The sequence below is a fragment of the Polistes canadensis genome, unplaced genomic scaffold (assembly GCF_001313835.1).
Source record: "Polistes canadensis isolate GaletaPanama2010 unplaced genomic scaffold, ASM131383v1 scaffold_44, whole genome shotgun sequence".
Lineage (NCBI taxonomy): Eukaryota > Metazoa > Arthropoda > Insecta > Hymenoptera > Vespidae > Polistes > Polistes canadensis.
The window spans coordinates 949,303-973,224 of NW_014569591.1; the positions used below are offsets into that span (position 1 = coordinate 949,303).

At 39.7% G+C, this 23,922-nt stretch overlaps 1 protein-coding gene across 2 annotated transcripts in view; it reads left to right on the top strand.

The window, feature by feature from the left end:
- The window catches only part of LOC106785027 (autophagy-related protein 16-1), a 384,411-nt gene extending 366,970 nt beyond the window's left edge, over positions 1–17,441 (top strand). For both annotated transcript variants that reach the window (XM_014745124.1, XM_014745125.1), the window contains 3 exons: positions 749–833; positions 940–1,086; positions 17,079–17,441. In XM_014745124.1, the coding sequence (XP_014600610.1) occupies positions 749–833; positions 940–1,086; positions 17,079–17,175 (329 nt within the window). In that variant the 3' untranslated portion in view covers positions 17,176–17,441. The remainder of the gene's footprint in view (positions 1–748; positions 834–939; positions 1,087–17,078) is intronic.
- Positions 17,442–23,922: the final 6,481 nt, after the last annotated feature.

Genomic DNA, 23,922 nt, shown 5'->3' on the forward strand with positions numbered 1-23,922 from the left:
CCTCGGTCAAAATTGCAGTTTCAAATGACCGACTAGCTGGCTATTCGCGAGAGGATTTGAACCATAGCGATATTCAATGACAATCAATATCCCGTCGAAACAAAATGGTATTTCGCGAAGGATCAGATTTTTCGGCAGTGTGTGTGTGCGCATGCGTGTGTGTGTGGGTGTGTGTGGGACGCGTTATAACAGGACGAACGTGCACACAGAAATATCACCTCGCTTTTCGACGGTATCCCAAAGCGCACCGATTTTAACTGGGAATTCGCTGCGTTGATTGAAGAGCTCTTTCGAGAGACATATATTGTCCTCCCGCATTTCATTAATCTCAGTAATACGAGGATAGAAGCCGAATGAAACTGTATTGCAACGACTCTAAAATTCTGCTCGATTACATCGTATCGCTCTAATGCTTTTCCTTTATCATTCGTCGTAATACATTATGTATACTACCATTAAAGTACAATATTCCACTCGTATATAGAGGAATACACTCGACGAAACGTTTCCAAACGCAACTGCCGCAGATTTATACGTCGTAAAATGAGATTACACGGAATGTCCCTTTCGAATCGCCTGCGGATCGTCTTCAGTCTTATGTCGGGTATATATTTGAACTAGCCTCCTTGACTTCTTCGAATTTATAATTAATAAATCGCGACTTCCCGTAGATTCGATTATCCGTTTCATGAATGAATATAAAATTAATCGTATGCTTATTTCTTTTTCTTCTTTTTTTTCTTTTTAGATACGAATTATCTTCTTAGCTGCGTACGAGATGACACCGTTAAGCTGATAGATTTACGAATGAAGAAAATTATTGGATCGTTTAGGTGAGTCCAATCGAGAGTAAGCGATTAAATGATCAATTATCAATTACCTGTGTTAAAAATATTCAATTGAAAGAAAAATTGACGTCTTTTATTGTATCAAATATAGTGCTGACGGCTTCAAAGTTGGTTTCGATTGGACACGGGCAGCTTTCAGTCACGATGGTCAATACATCGCTGCTGGTTCTTCCGACGGATCCGTTTTTGTTTGGTCTGTAGCGACGCATATGGTTGAAAATGTGCTAAAAAATCACGCGTAAGTATGCCTTTTTTTATCGAGTCTCCCCATGGATTATCGATTTCACGTCCCAACCACGAATGCCTCGAACGGATAAAAGTGTGGAGCTCTTTTTAGTATCGATCGGAACATGCGTTTGCGATATTAAGCTCCCTACCGTTATAAAACTCACGTATGAAAGAGATTGTTAAAGTTTATACGCTATTTTACAGCCTATTTCGGTGGCGGCGGCGGCAATGGAAAGGCTTATTAAAATCTAGAATTTCGGTTACGACATTTTGTGCCAAAACCAATGTGTTATACTACTCTATAATATGGATTATTGGAAATGTTGCACAGTCATTTTACGATTAAGATTTTCTAAACCATCAAATTATCCATTATTATATTTTATTATCGTCTATATATATCGTACCAACGTATACCATGGATTTTGTCAAATTTAACGAAATCAAAAGAAACGCGTTCTATGGAATGAAAAACCAATCGTTGTTTCGAGATACGTATTCCTTAAGTGACAAATCGTAACGCGGCAAATCTCGGAAATTCGTTGAAAGCTACTTCGGAAATGGGGATCGCGATTCTAATAACTCCGTACTGATTTATGACTCGAGTAAAAAGTACATAAAACCGAGGAAAATAATATTCCACGAAAGACGAATCGCATGAATCACTGCCGTACGTTACATCGGGTAGAAGATAGATCAGACGTTTCTTAGGACGTGGACCATCTGTCAGGGACATTTCTCGCAAGGAAAGACGACGTATACGTATGTATGTATATATGTATGTATGCACGTAGAGACTGGCATACATTGCTATGTATAGGTATGCTTTGAAGCATCACCAAAATACTTGAATGTTCTGCTTCGACGTGGATTTTCAGAAATACACGCGACCTCCTTCCGTAAGTCAATAATAATTTATGAAAAATTAAGTCTTATCTCTTAGAAACGAGCAAAGTCAAAACACAAATGAGAAAGAGAGAGAAAGAGAGAGAGAGAGAAAATATCAACGAAATAGAACATCCCTCGTAATTTCCTCCTTTGAGTTGATACGACAGAAGTAGCACACGAGTTCACATGTCTTTCAAAAACATTCGATTAATGACATAATATGACCTTACATCCACTTTAACATTTCCTCTCGATGTAACGTTTCTATCATCTTCTTCTACATCTTCTTCTTCTTCCTCTTCTTCTTTTTGTTTTGCATCCATAATATCTATCTCTCTCATTCTTTCTTCCTTTTGCTTCCTCATTCTCCCACAAAGGGCTTTGATCATCTAACCTGATGCGAATTCAACGTTGGTTGCCCTTACGCGAACGGACTAAAACGCTCGTAATTCTAGCAGGCACCTTCGAGTGCTGTGCATACCCACCTGACACGAAAAGTTTCGAAGTACTTCGAGGCTTCGTCGTTTCGTTACACGTACTATGTACACACACACACACACACACATATGTATATATACGCATAAAACACACACATGTATATATATATACGTTAAGGAGAAGGAGGAATAGCACGCGGGACGGGCACGGGCTAAGAAAATATTTCGACGTCGTGCGTTTTCCACTCAACTTTCGCACAACGTGTATCATCCTTTACATACTTTTATACTACGTACATTGAATGTACTGTCTCTATATCCTGAAATGACTTCGCTTTATCACAAATTTATGCGTTAGTCGAGATACCCAAAAATTCCGTGCCGCTGAGAATAAAGTTGGTTCATCGCTATTGAAAATATCATTCCGTATGAACGATTACTGTCAGTTTTGAACGCGTTGCATTTTAATTATAAAAATAGAAATAGAGAGAAAGGCAAAGATAGATTGGAGAAATAGGAAATAGATTCTTAAAAAAAGAAAAATTATGCACTTTTAATTTCTTCGAATAAAGTATCTAATACGCGCTTTTGTGTGTGTGTATATATGTGTATATGTGAAAGGAAAGTAAGAAAAGTACAATTTTCCGATCAATAGTAAACGTCTGCTAATCTTTTCAAATTTTATATATCTTAACTTTATAAAGTTTTATAGAGTAAAAAGAAAAGTTTTTGTCCAACGATGCTCGATGCTCTCATAAATTTCAGGTTCCTTATCGTAAAGTAGAGTAGTCCCTTCCCTACAAGAAAAAAAAACAAGAAAAAAAAAGAAAAATAAGATAGAAAGAAAAAGATTGGTTGCACGATTGGTACTCCTATGGTTTGGTTGCAAACGTTCTCTTTCAGTTTCGTTCTCTCGTCCGTCGTCGATCTCTTATGTTAGTCCGTTCTTCGTCATCGACCTCCTCGAGTTTTCCCAAGGACGAAGAAGAAGAAGAAGAACATCACATCACATCACATCCCATCACATCGCATCGCATCGCATCACATCACGGATAAAGAAGGAAAGAGATAGATAGATAGAGAGATAGAAAGAAGGCTAGAGGCCGGCGTGCGGCTAAGTACCGGTCGTATCGAAAAATGGCTTAAGTACTAGTCACGTATACGCGTTCTCGTCGTTGTCCGCGCGAGCGCGTTTCACTGTTATTACTTTCACCCCGCTCGGTTAGAGAGCTTCAACCATAGAAAAGGGAAAGAGAGAGAGAGAGAGAGAGAGAGAGAGAGAGAGAGAGAGAGAGAGAGAGTAGTCCAGGTCGTCCTGGTTGTATCTTTCGCGCGATGTGGATCGTATAATTCGCATGTTGCTCGCACACCGCGTACGAGGAGCGCGCGTTCAGGAATCCTCGCGACTAACTTAATAAGCCCCTCGCCTTAATCCCCCATTGCTTTATTTTCCTTACTTTTCTCTCTTTCTCTTTCTCTCTCTCTCTCTGTCCGACATGGTCTTTGCTACGTTTATTTTCTTCCCTTTTCTTTTTTTCTCGTTCTTTTTTTTTAACCTTAACATTAGATCTCGCGCGTCGTTCTGTTCCGAACACAGCGAACGAACGAAACGAACGCCTCGCTTAATACGTGATCATCGTATCAAACGTTACTCCTACAACGTGACGGAAATTAATCTTTATTAGATAGAAATGATACTACCAAAGAATGTCGTTTCCCTTTCTAACGATACTTTCTCTTTCAATTTGTGTTTTCTGGAACGTACGAGTAATAGGACGACGATTATGATCATCCCCCTGCTGTTCAACTTATCGTTCAACTAGAATACGAAACACTAATTTCGATTTTTGTCGATGCATTAAAATCACACCGAACGAACGAATAGACCACATCGATCTCTCTTTTTTTTATTGATACCCCATCCCCCCACCGCGACGATCCTTTTCTTTTTGTTTCTTTTTTTTTTCATTTATAGCAAGCACATTTCGCTCGCACCGTTCTATAATTCATTTTGAGTTATGTCACTGTTATTTTCTAACCCCCACCCCCACCCCCTCCGTCGAACCCCCCTCCTATTACCTACGCGATATCTGTCGTGGTTTAAAATGCGAATTCCAGACGTTCCATTTGAATTTTGCAGTCGGGCCAACGAAGCACCACAAGCAACAGCAGCACCAGCACCATCAACAACACCGGCAACAGCACCCCTGGTATCTCCTACCCCTCCCCTTTCCACCAACACCTCTTTCTCGATAAATTTATCGAACTGTGCGTCCATACGCGTTCTTTCGTCTATCCGTTGCATCGAGCTTTGAGCGATTACCTGCCGCGGAAATTATTGCGGAAATAACGCCTTCCGATTTTCCCGCGGCTGGCCCGAGGGGTTTTTAAAATCGTCGTCGGTAGATTTGCTCGCACGGTCTTCCTTGGAATATAAGTTTTACGCATTTAGATCGCGGATTTAAATCGCATTAAGCGGTCAATCGACTTAACGGAATTAACTCATCGGCATCGGCCGTGGCTGAGAAAAATCTCAGGAAACCGGTCGTAGGCCGTGTGCTTGCCAAGGAGATCGTAGATACGCGATCGTAGTTCGATACCATTCGATGAATAATCCCTGGAATTACGGAGCACGCGCACGTTAAATGTAAATAGTATCATTAAGTGATTTGCTTCGGCTTTTATTATAGCACTACCAAAGTGGCTTACGATGTACGCGTACGACACATCTAGAACGTTTCTCTATGACTTCCGATCTTTTTCTAAATTTTATCTTACATTCCTCGATTATTTCTCGGTACTTCGTAGATTTTTTTTTCTTTTTTTTTTCCTTTTTTTCTATTTTTTTCTTTCAAATGTTTATATGAGAATATCGTTCGAAACGAGCTTGAGTATTAAGGAAAGTAAAAAAGAAGGAAAAAGAAAGAAGAAAAAAAAAAATAAATATCGCGCAAAAGCGAACGTTCAATATCCTTCCTGTTCTCTCCTACCGAGGGAAGAAATTAAAATCGATTTTACGTCGATCAAAAGTCATTCGTTCGTTCGTTCGTTCGTTCGTTCGCTCATTCGTTCGTTCGTTTGTTCCGCAAGCATGCGTACGAAACACGCGTGTTTCGACCGATTCGGTATTTAATAAAATAACATCCGCCGTCCTACTCCTACCCCTACCCCTAACCCTGCCCCCTCTACTCCCCCCTCTTCGATACGTTGAAAATGTTTAACGATTTTACGCGGCCGGTAAAACAAAATGGATTTGTATCGGATTTAAAGGTATTCCTCGTTGTTAGAGAATTTCAAACGTCGCAGCAATGGTAGGTGTACATACGTACGTACGTACACCACGTACTCTCGCGATATTCGTTTTAATGAATCGCCACGGTATTTTGGCACGATTTCCCTTCACTGACCTTACTTGAACTCCGAAATCCGCAATTGTTATTGGCCGATAAGCTAGCGCGAACGTTTGCGCTCTAATTTGCAATCAAGCGGCAGCAGTATCCGGGCACCAGCGGGAATAGGTACGCGCGTCGGAAGGCGCGGAATTTACTGCACGATCCTGACAAAGATCAGGACGCCTCGAATAAATAGCAACAGAGGAGTCGACCGATTAAACCTTCCTATGCGTAATTAGTTTAAAGTGAAAGAAGGAAGGAAGGAAGGAAGGGTAGTGGTTGTGGTTGCTTCGCGCCACTAGACTAAGTCTAGATATATCCTATTATTCCATTCCACGGCAATTATCTCCTATTTCAAAAAGTTGAATTAATCTTCTACGATTAATTGAATAAAACGATACGAAATAAGACAAATCGGATGATAGAGAAAATATAATACTATGGGTTGTTTTTCCCGAGGCGTGGTTAGACCGCTTGATTTGTGCACGAATGCCATAAATATATAAACGCGTAGTGGTTGGGCAGGGGGGAGGAGGGGCTGGGGGGAGAGAGTCGTTTGTATAAACGCGAATTGCACCATCCTCTATCGTTGCTAACGGACAAGTAACAGCTCTCCTCGTAAAGATTACTATGCCATATTTCAGTCGCGCGCGCGCGCGCGCACGCATTTACGATTTTTCTTAACTATTTTACGAGTGGAATACCTATTTCCTAGCCCCCTCCCTTTGTCCCCATTTAGCGTTGCCACCCTTAGCGAGCTTGCTTTTTCTTAGAATTCACTACAATTAATATATTTCATGCGTGTGTAACTTCTTGCCTTGCGTGTCTTCTTACGCTTTCTCGTGTTAAACTTTGCAATGTCGAGGAAGGAAAAAGAAAAGAAAAGAAAAGAAACAATGAAAAAAGTTCGGGGCGAAATTCGAGCACTCTATGAATAAACATTAAAACCCTTCCCCTCCTCACCCCCCCCACCCCCACGACGAATCCTCGAACGAAACGAGGGAAAAGATATCTCGAAGCTCATCGACGCTTACCTACTCTAAACGATTTTCTGTTAGTATCCCAAAGCGATACTAACGGATCGTTCTGGTAGGAATCGAGACACCAGTTTGTTTTCACGTATATCGTATCCTTGGAAGAGAGTACTATCCTTCTTTAGTCTTCTCTTTCTTCTCCATTTAAAAGCATTCGCTTTCCGTCTCTTTCTTTTTCTCAACGGTGGTTCGACATTTAAATGTAACTCACCTTCTGCTCTCGTGCAGTAATGAAAATTCAACGTCGTCCTCGTCCTCGTCCTCGTCCTCCTTCTTCTTCTCGTCGTCGTTGTCGTCGTCCCGAGAGGAAAACAAGTGGCACCGGAGACGGAAGTAAACACCGTCAAGCAAAAGGAATTAGATTATTCCTCTTACTCTTTCTTAGTCTATACAGGATCTTTCAGGAAGCTTCGATGAAGCTTCCTTCCATCCAATGCTTTTACGTAACCGCCGTTCAAGACCGACGCTAACTTTTACGACGAACGCCTATCTCGGACGGTTATCTCTATCCAACCGTCGAACTAATTACGAAGAAATTAGTAGACGTTCAAGATGGATTCTAATTTATTTTATGTTTCTTGCGAGTCCGTTGATGCTTAAGTCGCCTCCCAAGACGCAAAGAAATTTCCTATCTTCCTCTCTCTCTCTCTCTCTCTCTCTCCCTCTCTCTCTGTTTCTGTTTGAAGTTAACTGGAGCAACGATCGAAAGATGGGTTATAATCAGAGCTCACCATACACTCGAGTAGACTTCGTCCATCTTCCTAGAAGCTTCTAGTTCTTGTAGCAACCTGTATAAGGATAAGTACGAGCCTACTCAAGACACAGGAAAGCAATCTCCTTAGCATCATCCCCTTCTCTCGTTTTTCTCTTGTTCGGCTTCGCGATGAGGATCTAGCCGATTTCATTGTCGCTCCACGCTTAACGAACCGTCCAAAGAGAAAAGTAGACTAGAACTGAAATGAGAGAGAGAGAGAGAGAGAGAGAGAGAGAGAGAAGAAAGTAGACAAGGTGAAAAGGAGATCAATTGCCTGGTGACACTGCTTCCAACTTAACTCGATTTCGTCCCAGGACAATGATCGGCTGGTCCTGCACGATATTATGTCATTTATCTTCGTCGTGTCTTCGAAGGGTCGCACCGTGCCGAGCTCTTTATCTGTTTTTCCCATTCTCCTTCCGTTTGGCCTAACTTTAGCTTGCTTGCCATCGGTTCCTCTCTCGTGCCAGGAGTCACGGCTTGGTACGGATATATAACCGTTGACTACTTCGTTGTCCTCGATCCGTACCACCACCACCACCACCACCCACCCAATCACCTTCCCCCATTTATCCCTAACCATCCGTTTTCTCTCTCTCTTTCTCTCTCTCCTCCGTTGCATTTCACAACCAATGGGCACTCCCTGATAAAAGCTTTCGATCAAATCTGACGTATGGATTTTTCGTCCGCTTCTCTTGGAGATTCTCTTCTCATCGTTCGATCTCTTTACTCATTTTCCATCCTCCTTCCTCCTACTTCTCCTTTTTCCTTTTATTCGAAAGTAATAATTTTCACAGAAGATCTATGTGTTATGTGGTATAATCGAAACGATTCTATGAACGACATTTCAATCAAACCTTATACTATATATATTCAATCTTTATGAATCTATATAACTTGATATTCTTGCTTACATACGAGAAATGATAGTCGTATATCCAATCTCATGATCCGACGATTGGTTGCAACATTCAACGTTACTCTTGTACCTCGTCCGGTCTACGGGACGTTGAAAACAGGATTTCAATCTTTATCGAGAATTGTCAGAAAATCTAATATAATTACCAGATCGTAGATAAGAGAGAGAGAGAGAGAGAAAAAGAGAGAGCGTGAATAAAAATATTACCCGGAATATGAAGATTGAAAAGAAATCAACGCGGACTCTACGACGTTCATCCAGTCAAGTCTTTATTAATTCATTTCTTGTCATCGCTTTCGTTAATAGTAGCATAATTGCAAAACGTATTACATCCTGGCGAAGATGCATAGAATACAAGCGTTGAGACATACAAGAAATTCCAATAAAACGGGACGTTAGGAGAGAAATGACAGACATGTGTCATCGTCTACGTCCGACTATTATACAATCAACGACATCCTCCTCTCCCTCCTTATCCTCATCCTCCTTCTCGACGTTGCCGACAACATTTCTCCTATCTTCCAAGAAATTTACTTACATTAATCCTTAATAGTATCAACGTGTCCACCCGTGACGACGTGTCCGTTGCTTGGTACGAGATCGTTGTGTCCACACGAGCGTACACTTCTCTTTCAAGGTACACACGCTTTCGTTTGAAGAATATAGACGCCATTAAAATGACACAACGCGTTTTCAACGTTAGAAAACTTTCGACTAAAGGAAGACGTCTGGGAGGGGGGGGGCCTGAGGAAAGAATCACTTCAACCCTCTCCTACCGATAAACCCGATCGATTCTTCTTCTTCTTCTTTTTCTTCTTCTTCGTCGTCATGGCGACTTATATATTCCAGATAGAAAATAAATTTTTCAAACGTGGACACCGATGATCGGTAGAATCTTTATATTTTTTAGAAGATAAAGCGGGCCGTGCAATACGTGCCGCGAACTCGACGTATAGCTACCCATCCCGTTTTGTAAATCCTCTACTCCTAATGGGAAAATGATAAAGACGAACGAGCCATCGATTCCCCCCTCCTCCTCCCCCGTCTCCCCAGCCCCAGCCCCTTTTCCATCCTTTTAATCCTCCTTTTTCCCTCCTAACTCTTTTGTTATTTCGTTCGTTTCTACTCGCGGCAAATTGGATTAGCTAGCTGCAGCAGTGATCGTTCGTACGAGCACGAGTTTGATGATTTATTACGATAAAAGTCGAGAAGAGATACTTTGCCATCGTTTTCCATCGATCTTGTAAATAAATAATATATAGGAGGAGCTACTTCTATGTATATATTCAAGGGGCCTTGAAGTGGCCCTCGAACGGGTGTTCAATGCGTCGACGAGATAAGAGATCAACGAGGAATTCGACAGGTCGACGTTTCTAGAACGATATCTCCGCGAACTGTCGGTCAAAAGGGAACTTCGTTTGAAATAGTGAAAGTGAAGTTGGATGGAAGATGGGTAGAATAACTCGCCGCGTCAGTGGTATCACTAACTTTCGACGTTGCACGGAGAAGGTAGTAGATAGCCTTACCTATGTAGCAAAGTAAAAGCGAGAGTTATAGTGAATGAGAGAGAAACAGGAGAGATAGATATTACGCTCGTATCACGTGTTGGAAGAACTTGTACGGTGATTCCCTGTAAACGTGTTTTTTTTATTTAATTTTTCATTTAATTTTTTCCCGAATATACATGGCATTTCTCGAACGGAAATACTTGTACCGAGATAGAAGAAAAAAGAAAAGAAAAGAAAAGAAAAGGATTACCCGTTGATACAACTCTACGTTTACTAAACTCCATTCAAAAATCAATCGCGTGTTCGATCGTGTAGATCAAAAGTAATAGCAGACTTTTTTTCGCTTCTGTAATATCGCATGGAAGAACGCAAACAATGATCTTGGCTGTATAGCTATACGATATTATCCTCCCATAGAAAGAGAGAGAGAGAGAGATTGTATAACTATATAACTCTTCTTCCACGCGTAAAGCCATTATACGTGTAAAACTTTTTCGATAGTCAACCGGCACGTTCTCGCGATCATTCGTGCCACGCAACCTCGCCATTTCTAACTTCTTACTTACTTTAACGAAGACTTCTTAGCCATTTTTTCCCTCCTCTTCCTCCTCTTCTTCCTCCTCCTTCTTCTTCTTCTTCTTGCTATTCGATTATTACGATGATTTTTTGTTCAAAGTTATTTTTAAATTGAAATATTCGACGATGATTTCGTGATAGCGAATAATTTGATTTTTCCTCTATAAGAAATAAGACAAATAAAAGGAAAAAATATCTGACCGTAAAAGTAAATCAAATTTTTGTTTTTTTTTAAATAATTTAAATCGAAACATTTTTTGTACGTTCAAGTTGTTCGAATCGATATCTCTCCTCGTGGCAGAGTACGACGTTCCGCATCATTTGCCGTGAGAATGACGTCGATCTAATCATCATCGTTCGTATTGTCGTTTCATCTTTCTCTTTCTCTCTCTCTCTCTCTCTCTGTGAATGCAACAACGCGTTCGCGAAAGGCAGCTTTATCTTTCTCCAGTGTGTTCGCGTCCTTCTGTCGCGTTATAGAAACGACACGATATACGTCAATGAGCGTCCCATTAGGCGCCACTATTCGTCGTACACAACATGCATTCGAATGCATTTCGCTCGCAGCTACGAGGGAAAAAAGAAAGAGAAAGAGAGAAAGAGAGAGAGAGAGAGAGAGGAATAGGAAGAGAAATGGAGATCGATAAGCAGAAATCCACGATTGTCAACGCTATTCGAGGATATTCGCGTGATCGGTGGTCGTCTTTCGTAAGAAAGATCACTTGGACGTCTCGTTTCCGTGACACATCCATGGACGCGTTGAAACGACGACTTGCTGACCGGTTACTTCTCTCTTATCTATCTTTCCCTCTCTCTCTCTCTCTCTTTCTCTTGGTATTTCTTCTGAGATAGGGAATAGAACGATAGGCTTTGTGGTAAGAGACGCTGACGAATAGACACACGCGATTGGACACGGGAATATTTGAATCCGAACGGACAGGTGGTGGTGATGATGGTGATGGTGATGGTGATGATGATGGTGGGATACTTACTCGTTCTGCCATATGAACGATTAATCGGTTTCCGGTTGAAAATGTCGGAAAGTAGTTAGCAGGGTATGATCGATGATTTCCGCCGTGGGAGAGATAGTATAACTAAACGTTCGTGATCCAATTTCGATTTAGAAATCCTCGAACATAATCGGAGCTAGCGATGGTGGATAATTTAGAAATTCATTCGTTCGAACTTTTAGGATGACTAACGATCGATTCGAGTAAACGATTCTTACCCCCGCCCCAACGACACGTGGTTCTCCCTATCTTATGGCAATTTATTTTCTCTCGCGTGAAACGGCTGGTTAAGCTTCTTTCTACCACAACAAAATCATTACGGTAGTGTGTCTTGTACATTGCTACCGATTATGTTCCGCATTACTTATGTACCTTAAGACTTCCCTTCCATTCCACCGCCACCTTCTCCTCTTCCTTCTCCTTCTCCTTTTCCTCCTCCTCCTCCTCCTCCTCCTCCTTCTCGTTTCTCGAGTTCGTCGATTTATCGCCGAGACGCGACAACCGTGTCGAACGTGTCAACAGGTGGCACTCATCATTCCTCCTAACCATATCGCCGCGTAGGATGTGCTACCGACCATGATAAAGAATACATTAACTGGAAATGTAGGTGTCGTTGTGCAGCTCCGTTCTTTCAGGACAGACACCTCCTCTCCTCTCCCCCCCCCCTCATATCTCACCCTTCAAATGTTTCAATTCGAATCTCTTTGATATCCTATACGATAAAAATTATTCGATAAGAGTATCACAAACTATCTAGAAGAGTTGTTGTTATCCGCGTAATAAAGTGATCTCTACATAATTTCATATTTATTTTCATATCTACATCTACTATTATATTATAATAACGATACAAATGTGTAATATTTCCGCTTAGGTATTTGAATAAAAATTATTAAGGGGGAAAAAAGCACGTGTTGTCCTACCGTGACAAACCGTGAAGAATAATCTTTTTAATTATCCTTTGTAGATTGTAGCGAGTAAACGCGAAACTTGCTTTCTCCCAGATCTCAATCTTATTTTTCTCGCGATGAAAGAGAAAACCGTAACAGTACTTATCCCATCTTTTCCATCCTTTAAGTGCTCCATCCGCAAACCCTCCCTGTCTCTTTCTCTCTTTCTCTTATGGTATCCTTCCTCTTCTTCTTCCGTTCTCATCATCCCTTCTTCGTTCTTTGCAATACTCACGCTTCGCATAATCCATAGCTCCTGGCTAAGATCTAAAATCCCTCGTCGTTCTTTCTCACTCTTTATCTACCTCTTCTTTCTGTTCTGTTCTATTCTGTTCTGTTCTATTCTATTCTATTTCGTTCTGTTCCGCTTATAACGACGAGGCTCCGCTCTTTTTCCTATCCTTTTCCTCCCCTTCTCTTACCCCTCCCCCACGTTTTTCCCGTTTTCTCTTCTACCTGCTTGACAAGGTTTCAACCCCTCCCCTCCCCTCTCCCCGCCCCCGCAACCCGCGTTGCCGTTTATACGTTAACTCCGTCATTTGCAAGAACGACAGACGACGAAAATGCTTTCACGTAGCGCATTTCAAAGGCACGCGTATTCCATCCTCCTCCTCCTCCACTTCTCCTCTCCTCCCCTTGGCCCCTCTCAACCCCACCCCCCTCCCCTTTCTTTACCCTTCTTCTCTATGTTGCTTCTCTTTGCTTCTCGGTCTACTCTTATCCTCTTTTACTTTTCCGTACGGTGACTGTTGGTAAGGGGAGTGGAAAAAGAAAAAAATATCCCCGTGAAAAGTCGAGTGACAGAGAGAGAGAGACAGAGAAAGAGAAGAAGAAGTAGAAGAGGAAAAATAAAGAAAAATAAAAATAAAAAAGAAAAAGGAAAAAAAAACAAAGTTAGAAGAAAAGAAAGTAGAGAAAACGTCGTTCTGGAAAGCTTATTTCCACGCTACTTCGGTAAGAACGGATAGTTCTCCTTTATCACGTTGGCAATATACATCACATAGGTAGGTACTACTCGCAAAAGGTATCCCTTCCTCTAAGAGAAACAGGCATCCCTCCCGTCGCTTCGAGAAATATCGTCGACGAGTAGGATGCCGGTGACCGAGGTCGCCGTACTCACGACGGGTGGTGTTCGTCGCGACGACGACGACAACGACGACGACGAGTACGAGCTTTCATAGAGCTTTTTCTTTCGGTTTTCCTACTTTTTATTTACCCTCTTTGTGTGTGTGTGTGTGTGTGTGTATTTTATTCTCTCTCTTTTTCGTCATGTACCTTGCACAGTTGCTATTTTTTCCCCTCCCCCTCCTCACTTTAACCAACATACTTACATATGTACGTACGTATATGTATTATACGTATATACATTTATTCGTATACTCGCAAAACACATATACATAGGTAGAAGTACTTTGGTTCGACCATTCGAATCGTATGTCTCATTTTTATCCCAAACCTTGTTTTTTTTTTAGAACCTACAAAGTACCCCCGAATTTTGGTTGGACGCTCTGCGGCGTATCATCCTGTGCCGCCCTTTTCCTTTTTTTTTTACGAGAGAAATATTTTGAAGGCTTAGGTTAACTTCCTCTTTTTGTTCGTCCGTCTGATCGTTCGAAAAACTCTGGTTAAAAGGGCTTCCTCCTCCCTTTCCTTCCCTTCCTTTCCCATCCCTCGTTTTTCTTCCCTTTATTTCTCTTTGTTTATTCGTACATCTCTTTCTCTCTCTCTCTCTCTCTCTCTCCCTTTCCCTCACGCACGCGCTTTTTCCGTTTGTTCCGCTCGCGGTCTCGGCGTGGTTTCGAAAATTTTCCAAATACCCCTACCCCCTCGGCCCCGTCCACATGACCCTTTTACGATTCCGCGCGTCCTACAAATCACCTACGGGAATTCCCGCTTTATAGGCGTTTTGCACCGTACCAGCAACAGCAATGCTGTTTGCACCGAAATTGCGCTGCAATGTGTTGTTTTTTCTCTCTCTCTCTCTCTTTTTTCTTTTTTCTCTTTTTTGTATTCCCCCCCCCCCAATCGCGCGTTGATTCTTCGATGAAACGGTTCCACCTCTCTTCTCTCTCTCTTTCTCTCTCTCTTTCTCTCTCTCTTTCGAGCAAGCACCAATACATCCGATAATGACCGTTTCAAATTTGCATTTAATTTTCCATCGTTCGCTCGTTTCATCTCCAAGTTATGCTCTCGTTACATTCTATTCTATCATAGATGTAAAACCACAAAAAATTTCGTATTATTTCGATTTTTTGTTTTTTTTTTTCGTTTTTTTTTTTTTAACGCCACAATTTTCTCGCGTAATTTGTAATTATAAGTTCACCGTTCTATTTGAAAATATACGAACGGCATAATGATTTTTATAAACTAATAAAGTTTCGATCCATCGAATGTGGAAACAATGAAAATGAGCTTCCTAATTGAATTAAAATTATAATTGGTAAAACGCGTGTGTACACTTGTATTTTAATAAAGCATATCAGGTAGGACAACATTGTCGTAAAAGAAAAAAAAAATACAAACAAAAAATTATTTACCGAACGCATGATTCGAACGAAAGTGCATTTGTATTTTAGGGTTGGGGGAGGGGGAGTTGGTAGGAAATATGTTTTTTAAAATAGCAACGCGTTAATAAACAGAATCATCGTATACGCGTGCCCTACGCGTAACACGTTTACACGTCATATAAATTTATTTATGCGAATCGGACTATTAGTTAAATCCTCTTGTCGAGATTAAATCTTTTGAACTAGTTGAAACAGAGAGAATGACGTTATACGAAGATATATAATAAAATTAAAGCAAATAATTTATCGTGGGGGATTGCAATGCGGTATTATTCCATCAATCAATAATTATTTGAATAGCGTTAGATATAGAAATAAATGAGCTCGTTGTAACGCGTCCATCCGTTGTTGGAGAAATGGAGAAAGAGAATGAGAAAAAGACAGATAGATAGACAGACAGACAGACAGGCAGGCAGACAAGAGAAAGAAAGAGAGAGAGAGAGAGAAAGAAAGAAAGAGAAATACTATCTTTTGTAACAGTTAGTCGGTGCCACAGCAATTCGTCCGATCCATTATGGCCTGAAAACACAATCTCCGTCCATAATTACCCTCGAATTACATTCGCCTCGGCGAAATCGGTTAATGTCACCCTTGGCGGATGACGTTGCACGTAGGCTAATTCTTTACGCTCCATTCGCACACGTAATAACGTTTCTAACGGTACCATAGCGCGAGTTTCAGTTTATTCTCTAAAACATTGTCGTAGTAGTGTCTTTCCGTTCCAAATTTACTTTCCACGTCGTAGCGTACGTAAACCTTTCCCGCAAAGATTCTCTTTTTGCGGTAAACAAGCGGGGGGTGGGGGTGGGGTGGGAAGAGTTAAGAGGGGGAAACAAAGAAAAGGGAAGGAGAAAAGCTTTCTTTATTGAACTACTACTACAATCACAATTCATAGTAATTTATTAAACTTAAACGCCTTTTAATTGGTTTCATAATTTCTTCTACTTTTTTTTTGTTTTTCACATTTTTTTCTCTCTCAAACGAAGATCTTTTTTGAACCAAACCTACTTGGAGAGCTTATACACATTTACGATTGAATTACTTTACAAGCAAATTTTATAATTGGCCTGTTTTTTTTTCAATTATACGCGTTAATGTCGTCGTCGTTTCGTTAATACGATCAAAAAATATCGCGAGATCTCCGTGTATTTTGATCCTAACAAAGAAGTACGAGAAACGTTTTTGTGTTTTTTTTTTTCTTTTTAAATATATTCGGCCCTTTTTTTCCGTCACCAAACGAGTACAGCACGTTGTAACGTGTTATTATTTTTGTTTTTGTTTTTGAACGTTTTTCGAGTAATGAAAATTGAAGAGGAAGATAAAATTTGATTGTTTTAATGACGAGAATAACGAGAAAATCCAGGTATACGTTATAAACTATTACCAAATGTCGAGCTCACGCTTTTATCCGTTAGTCTTCAACGTCGTCGTCGTACAACAACATATCTCTCTCTCTCTCTCTCTCTCTCTCTCTCTCTCTCTCTCTCTCTCTCTCTCTCTATCTCTCTTTTCTATGCGACCGGATATGCGGAAGCTTGCTTCTGTTCCGCGTTTGGAACTGTGCTTCGTTAACCCTTTGATCTCCGATGTCGAAGCACGTTTCCCATCTAATTTTTCACTTTATCCTCTGTCAGATGTAGCGTAACGTTTACTATACTTTGTCGTATCGTCGTTCATTTAAACCGTGTCTCGTTGAGTTCACTTGAAATAAATGTTTTATATAAACGAGGAGGCAAAAAATAAAACTTATGGAAAATTTATTCTAAATATATTAACGACCAAAATTAACGCGTTGTTTTTTTTTTTATTCAGCTAATAATACCGTACACGTTTGCAAAAAATAAGAAAACACACATTGCACAAATCACATTTCAAAGTAATAAATATTCGCTTTAATCTGATTTCTATTTTAAATCTTTTTTTCTTTTGGGTCAACGTTCGGAAAAAAACACAAAAAACCCATACAGGGCAACTGTGACGGCTGTCTCATGGCATCCACATGGAACTTTCCTAGCATCGGTCGACCGTTCGAAGACCGTTACAATTTGGGGCGACTACGTTTGATAGGACGAACGATTCAACTACGACAAACGATTGTTGTTTCACGGCTGACGACTAGCGTGTTTTATCCTCTTCTACTACCATTCCTCAATTACCATTCTCGCTTGGTGGAACATTTTCATGGGAAAAGAACGAAGTTAACGTCGGGCCCCACCCACCCTTATCTCAGCACCCTTTCAACATAGGGCCACCATCGAGGAAAACAACAACGACGACGACGACGACGACGACGACGACGACGACGACGACGAGGAGGAGGAGGAGGAGGAGGAGAAAGAGTTGGTGGAGGGGGGACGGGGAGGGACAAAGACGATAACAAATATAGTAATAAAAAGAAAGAGGATTTTCACGAGAAGAGGAATAATCAAAATCATTCGACAATTTTGACGTTACTTATGGTTGTAAAAGCCTTTCCCCCTTTTTTTCTTATGGGGGATAACGTTTCGGTGAGCTGTAAAGCGCCGCGGCTAATAGCCGCGAACGAATCGAGAAAAGGGCTGTAGGAACTATTGTACATAAAGTTGCACTTATTGTGTTACTCCGAGGTTGTAAAGATATCCTTTTTTAGAGGTAGGGTAAGCAACAAGAACAAGAACAACAACAACTACAATTGCGCATCGTGCTCACCACCACCATCACCAACACCAACACCACCGTCTCCTGAGAAATCCGTGAGATAATCTTGTAGTTACTATTTCGAGATTCGCGTCTGGCGTCGTTGCTTTTTTAAACAAATTTCATTTTCAATTAAATAATATTAACATTTATATATATATACATATATATATATAAAGTCAATCGTTTGTTGTTGGCAGCAAATACTACGACGATGACGACAATCTATAACTATGGATGATATTCGTTTAAAATGAAAAAAAAAAACAAAAAACATGAAAAAAGATCAAAAAATTAAAAAAAAAAACAAATAAGCCAAGCTATATTTTCCTTCCTTTGAATGAATGCGAACGTTCGTCCTGCACGACGATTAAAACGTCGATCGTCGACTTTTATATGATTCAACGCAAATATGATATTATATTAGAGACGAAAAAATTAGATGTATTTTTTAATAAATAAAAAAGCACAATATAAAATGTTAACGATATCGATATACTGATCACGTTTGATGAGCGATTTGTATGTTAACTGTAAGGAGATAAGTATCACAGTTCGCAAAGGATAATCCAACACTAATAGATCTAATGAACTACTAAATCGTTGAAAAAGATAATAACATTCATATAAGATAATTGTAAATGATGCTCATTGTTTCGTTATAAGTTGTACGAAAGATAAGTTCATTGTATTATGTTGTTATACGTTTTGGGAAATTTCTCTATTATTTGTTTCGTTTTATATTTTTACGTCACAAACGTTTATTTTTATTATTAATTATATACTTTTACGGAAAAAAAAGAAAGACTCAATATTAATATTTAATATAAGTAATATAACTTTTGATTATTATAAAAACAAAACAAAAGAAGAAGGACGAAGAATGGAATTATTACCTACATTGTTTTTTTTTTCTTTTAGTAATTTGCATTGCTCTTATAAAAAATGGCAATGTACTTTCGCACAGTCTGATATTATTTACGATTAATCCACAAAGATCTTTTTTTTTTCTCTTTCTTTCTTTATTTCTCAATATATATTAATAAATATGACATGTACGAACAAACGCGGTCTAATTTGTATATCGAACTTTTAATAGGTTTTTGATGGCGTTGTCGATTTCGTCCTTCGGTCACGATAATTCGTAGGAAGGGTTGATTTAAACAAGCGGTACCGAACTATCGCCCAATAACTTGTATGTACGTGACGAGTAGTGCAAACCGCCGATTACGCATGCAAATAGAGTATTATAATGCTGCAAACTTATTACGAAAATTCATCGAACGAGACGTCATTCTAATTTTACTGTGTTAAATTCGTAAACTACGAGCGATGTTCAAAAGCTCGTTTTAACTTAACGCATTCTTAATTTCATTTCATTTTCCGTATTATTGTTTCCTTTTAACTATAGGTTTTGTTCTTTTTTTTTTTCATTACATTTTCGGCCTAAAAATAAAAGATTTGTTAATTCGTATTTTCAGAATAGTTTCGAATTCGATGAATTTTCATAAGTAGCTTGCCATGGTCTCGCAACAGCGCGTCTCGAACCAAACCGATTGCGTCCAAACCTATTATTTCTTTTACTATATTTACTATAATATACATATATTGTACTTTGTCTTAATAGAAACACGTAACACTTACACGGAGAAAACAAACGTTTGTCTTATTATTCTCTCTTATTCTATCTCTTTATTACACTCACTTTTTACATTTTATCTCGTTCCTTTTTTTTTAATAATGTATAGACATACATACAGAAATACTGACACGCCGCATAAACACACTGATTATTACGGAAATAAAAATATTGTATACATCGTGTCGGTGAGACATGTAAATATAAACGATAAGTTTCCTTCTTGTATTTTCTAAAAATTAGTATTTAATTTTATTCCTATTTGAAATTCTCCATTTATGTGTATATATAAGTACCTTTTATTTCAGAATAGTTATAATGCATTATAATTTGCAAAAACAAAATGAAAAAAAAGAAAGAATTAAACCAATCTAAAAATGTAGATTCTAATGGACTCTCCGTGGGATATCGCAGAGGTAAAAACCATGCCTAGTATGTTTCATTTTAGTTCGATCGATCTCAAAGATCTAAATCCTGTTCCTACATCGAAGAAGACGATTTCCAGGACAGAGAAATAACATCAAAGCTGGTATGTAAAAAATAAAATAATGATATAACGTGCATTAAATAACAATCGTAATAGGAATCGACGTAGAATATTCTACAATTAAAATAAACATTATCGAGCTTATGTGAGATATCCTAGTTAGTATCCTTTAACCCCCGTAACGAACTAGTCCACTCTAATCTTGTATTTCTCTGTTATCCTCCCTTGAAAACGCATATCTACCTAGCAACATACGTACGTGGAATATATCGAGAAACGGTTTACAGGAAAGGTACTTAGCAGAGAGAGAGAGAGAGAGAGAGAGAGAAAGAGAAAGAGAAAGAGAAAGAGAAGGTGTATCTGACAGAACCTAGCCAACATGGTTTCGAAAGCACTCATTAGTCAGTGAAATGCGGTCACGAAGTGACAACTCGCACATAGAATATTATACGGTCCAAGAACTTCCATCTGTGTACTCATATCGCGAAGCCCGCTAGTGAGACAGCGCGTCGTTACTCTCGCGACTGTTTGTAACTTTCGCATTATACACCCTTTGTCCGTGATTCGACAGTTTCGACAGTTTCGCAATGGAACGTTAGAATGTGCCAGACCGACCAAGCGAAAACGCTTGCAAACGACGTTAAAGTTCAATCGGACCGCCGCATCTGGGTCCACCGACAACAATTTTTCTCCCTATTTTCTATCATTTTATTCTTCACTCTTTTACCAATCTTCTTTCGATACCAATGTACGAGAATATTTTTCCTTTCTTTTATTTTCTTCTCCCAACCCTTTTCATTATTTAATCCAATCCTCCTCCTCCTCCTGTCTGCTACTTTGTTCTTTGCATCTAATTTTGTTCGCGAGCCGCAAGAAAAAGCTTGCGTCTATATACGAGAAACAAATAGAAATGGACTATTATTTTGCGTATAAATACATAGGTGCATTGTATGTAAACGTATATGCACAATCTCGTATATATATATACAGGGGAGAAAATAAATAAATAGAAGTGGTACGAGCCAACCAGAGTTACTTATCTCGTGCTCCGTATCGTGAGTTTTACCATGAAGGTCCGAGATTCGCATTGTTGATTTCATACAAACGTAGATACTATGTTATGCATATGTATACAGGTATGCGTGTATATCGTAATTTGAATTTGATAAAATTAACATTAAATATTTTCGATCCAAAAATAAAAACCAAATCTAAGCTCGTAGAAACATCGATAGGAAAAATCCACGATATTTGTGTGTTGTCGCTGAAAGTGAAAAATCTTTGGGAAAACAGAAATTCCGTTGAACAGGTAAGAAAGTGTGTTCCAGTCTAGGATGTGTTTGTCTGCAGTAGGATCCCGGCTGCTTTCACGGTCTGTCATGCAGAAAAATTGACTCGGTCCAATCGTCTTGCGGGTGAATCAAAGAGTCAAAACGTTTCCTTTAATCGCATCCTTTCCTCTCTAGCGTGCACTGTGCATAGCAGCTTTGAAGCTTCATCTGCAAGTGTAAGCTTTGTAACTCGTTTAATGAAAATTTCTGTTCGTTGCACCGTTTGTACGCACAGACGCGTTATAATCTCTGTTTCTCTCTGTTTCTCTCTGTTTCTCTCTCTCTCTCTCTCTCTCTCTCTCTAACTAATTTTACCTATGCGAAATCATCTATCTCTCTTCCTCGCGAAGAAATTAAAGGCAGCCCAACAACCATCGATTCTTCCTACTTTCCGCTCATTTCTCGTATAAACCGATCAAGTTATTCGAAGGCTTCGTAACGCAAGCATACTTTGCATCGTTGGTAAGTCTTTCCCCCCGTCCTTGCCCCCGCCCCGCATCCCCCCAACCATATTCGAGCTTTCCAAAGATCAATGAAGAAATTTCACGCGAAACTGGAACGCTGTTCCCTCGCTGAGCCTCGCGAAAGAAGGAAAAGACGAGAGAGTGGAGAGAAAGGTGAAATAATCGTCGATGATTTCCTAAACGAGATTTTGCATCGATCGGATTCGTCTACGTCCGGTCCACGTTTGTAAGTAGGTATGTAGGTACGTACCTATCAAGTTAATCTTCTAATCAGTGACTCGACTCGACTCATCATCCATCCGGTCTCTTAATTAACTCAACTCTGTCTTTGATATGCAGATGTATCCGTGATCGACAGATTTCTTCTTTGGATTATAACGAGGTCATTGCATCTATCTATCTGTCCTATTCGATTATAGAGAAAAAAAGAAAAAAAAAAAAGGAAAAAAAAAAGGATAATCGGAAACGAAGTTAAGAGGATGATGCGTCGAGTATAGATTGTCGATTTTCAAGATAGAAGACGGTTTCCTGATCATGATTATTTTTCGAACAAAGTTCACGTTTCAATTTATTATTACTCTTCCGTTACTTCTTCTTCGTACTATCGTAGATCTTAATAAGAAAAGAATGGGAAGAGGAATAAAAGAAAAAGAAAAAGAAGAAGAATAAGAAAAAAAGGGACATTATATAAGTGAACACATTCTCGAACATCGTCCGTTACTCACGATATCGAGTGGTGAAAAACATTTGATCTGCCCCAACTTCTTGATTAATGTATCTCTAACAACTAGGTGAGGCTCGACCTTAATTACCGTAATTCTCCTTGATACCTATACGTCTTCGATGGACGAGAACAGTGATTAGCGCGCTTCTTCGTGAATCACGCGTCATTTGCATCGTAACGTTCGAAAGCTTTCAAGAAGAAGGGACGACGTAGGAACGTGCTGCAACCTTCGCTAAAGTGATTCTTAATCGTAGACGACTCCGGGCTATCTTATTTATCCTGTCGTTTACTCTTTCTCTCCTTTTCTCTCATTCAAAACCCGTCGTGTGACGCATATATGAAGTAATTTATTGCACGCAACGACATTTAAATAACGATCTAAAAAATCTGAATTAGAAAAATATAAGAAGAATCAAAAGAAAGATAAAAAAAAAACGTGTTTTTCGATTATTCGAATTTCTTGAAAATATCTAAAAGTATAGTAACTTAATATATATCTGTAAAAATAATAATAAAATAATATTTTGTTCGTAGATTCGACACACCATCCTCTCGCCCACTCCCACCCCCGCCCACACCAAATAGTATCCTTTTCTTCGCGTGCCATAGTTCCCATGTGGGGATATCAATATTGAAACGTAAAAAAGATTCAATCAGTCGCGAAGTTTCAGCGCCAATCAATCACTCCCTCCTGTCTAGCCACCCATCCGTGGCCGCCACCTCTCTCTCTCTCTCTCTCTCTCTCTCTCCTTCTTCTTCTCCTCTTACTCTTCCTCTTCCTCTTCCTCTTCCTCTTCCTCCTCTTACTCCTCCTCGGCATTTCGCTTTAGGACGCGAAAGCTCTCTCGCGCGCGCAGCCCGCACTGGCGCGCCTGATCGCAACGGCGGCGCTAAAATGGCCGAGAGGGTTTTCCAAGAGGAACAGTGAAGATAGGGGTACATAGAGAGATAGGGATAGAAATAGAGAGAGAGAGAGAGAGAGAGAGGGAGAGTGAGAGAGAAGTACCAAAGCTTTGGGGGTTGCACGACGGAGTCGACGCACTGGAAGCTCTTCGTGCTTGCGGCGGGAGCCTTCAGTAGCCGCTCGGACGTCGACCGGAAAAGCTCCGGTGCGTTACGTCGTTTGTCCCCTTTTAAAACGACGTTATTCGTTATCCTAAAAAAGAAAAGAAAAGAAAAGAAAAGAAAAGAAAAGAAAAGAAAAGTCAAGGAAAAAAAGAAAAAAAAAGAAACGGGATCGTTTAATCGTCGAAAGCAAACAATTTCTTTTCCCGATTGATATTATATTATCCTTTTAAGTTTTATTTTTCTCTCCTCCCCTTCTTCGCGTTTTTCGATCGTGGCGGAATTCTGCACATTTTTATATTCTTAAAAACACACAAACGTAAAAAGTTTGTCTTCGATAAGATAGAGCAAAGAAACAATTATTTAGTTGTCGATCGATGATTAAAAAATAATAAATCAAAGTTGTAACTCTTTATCTTGATTCG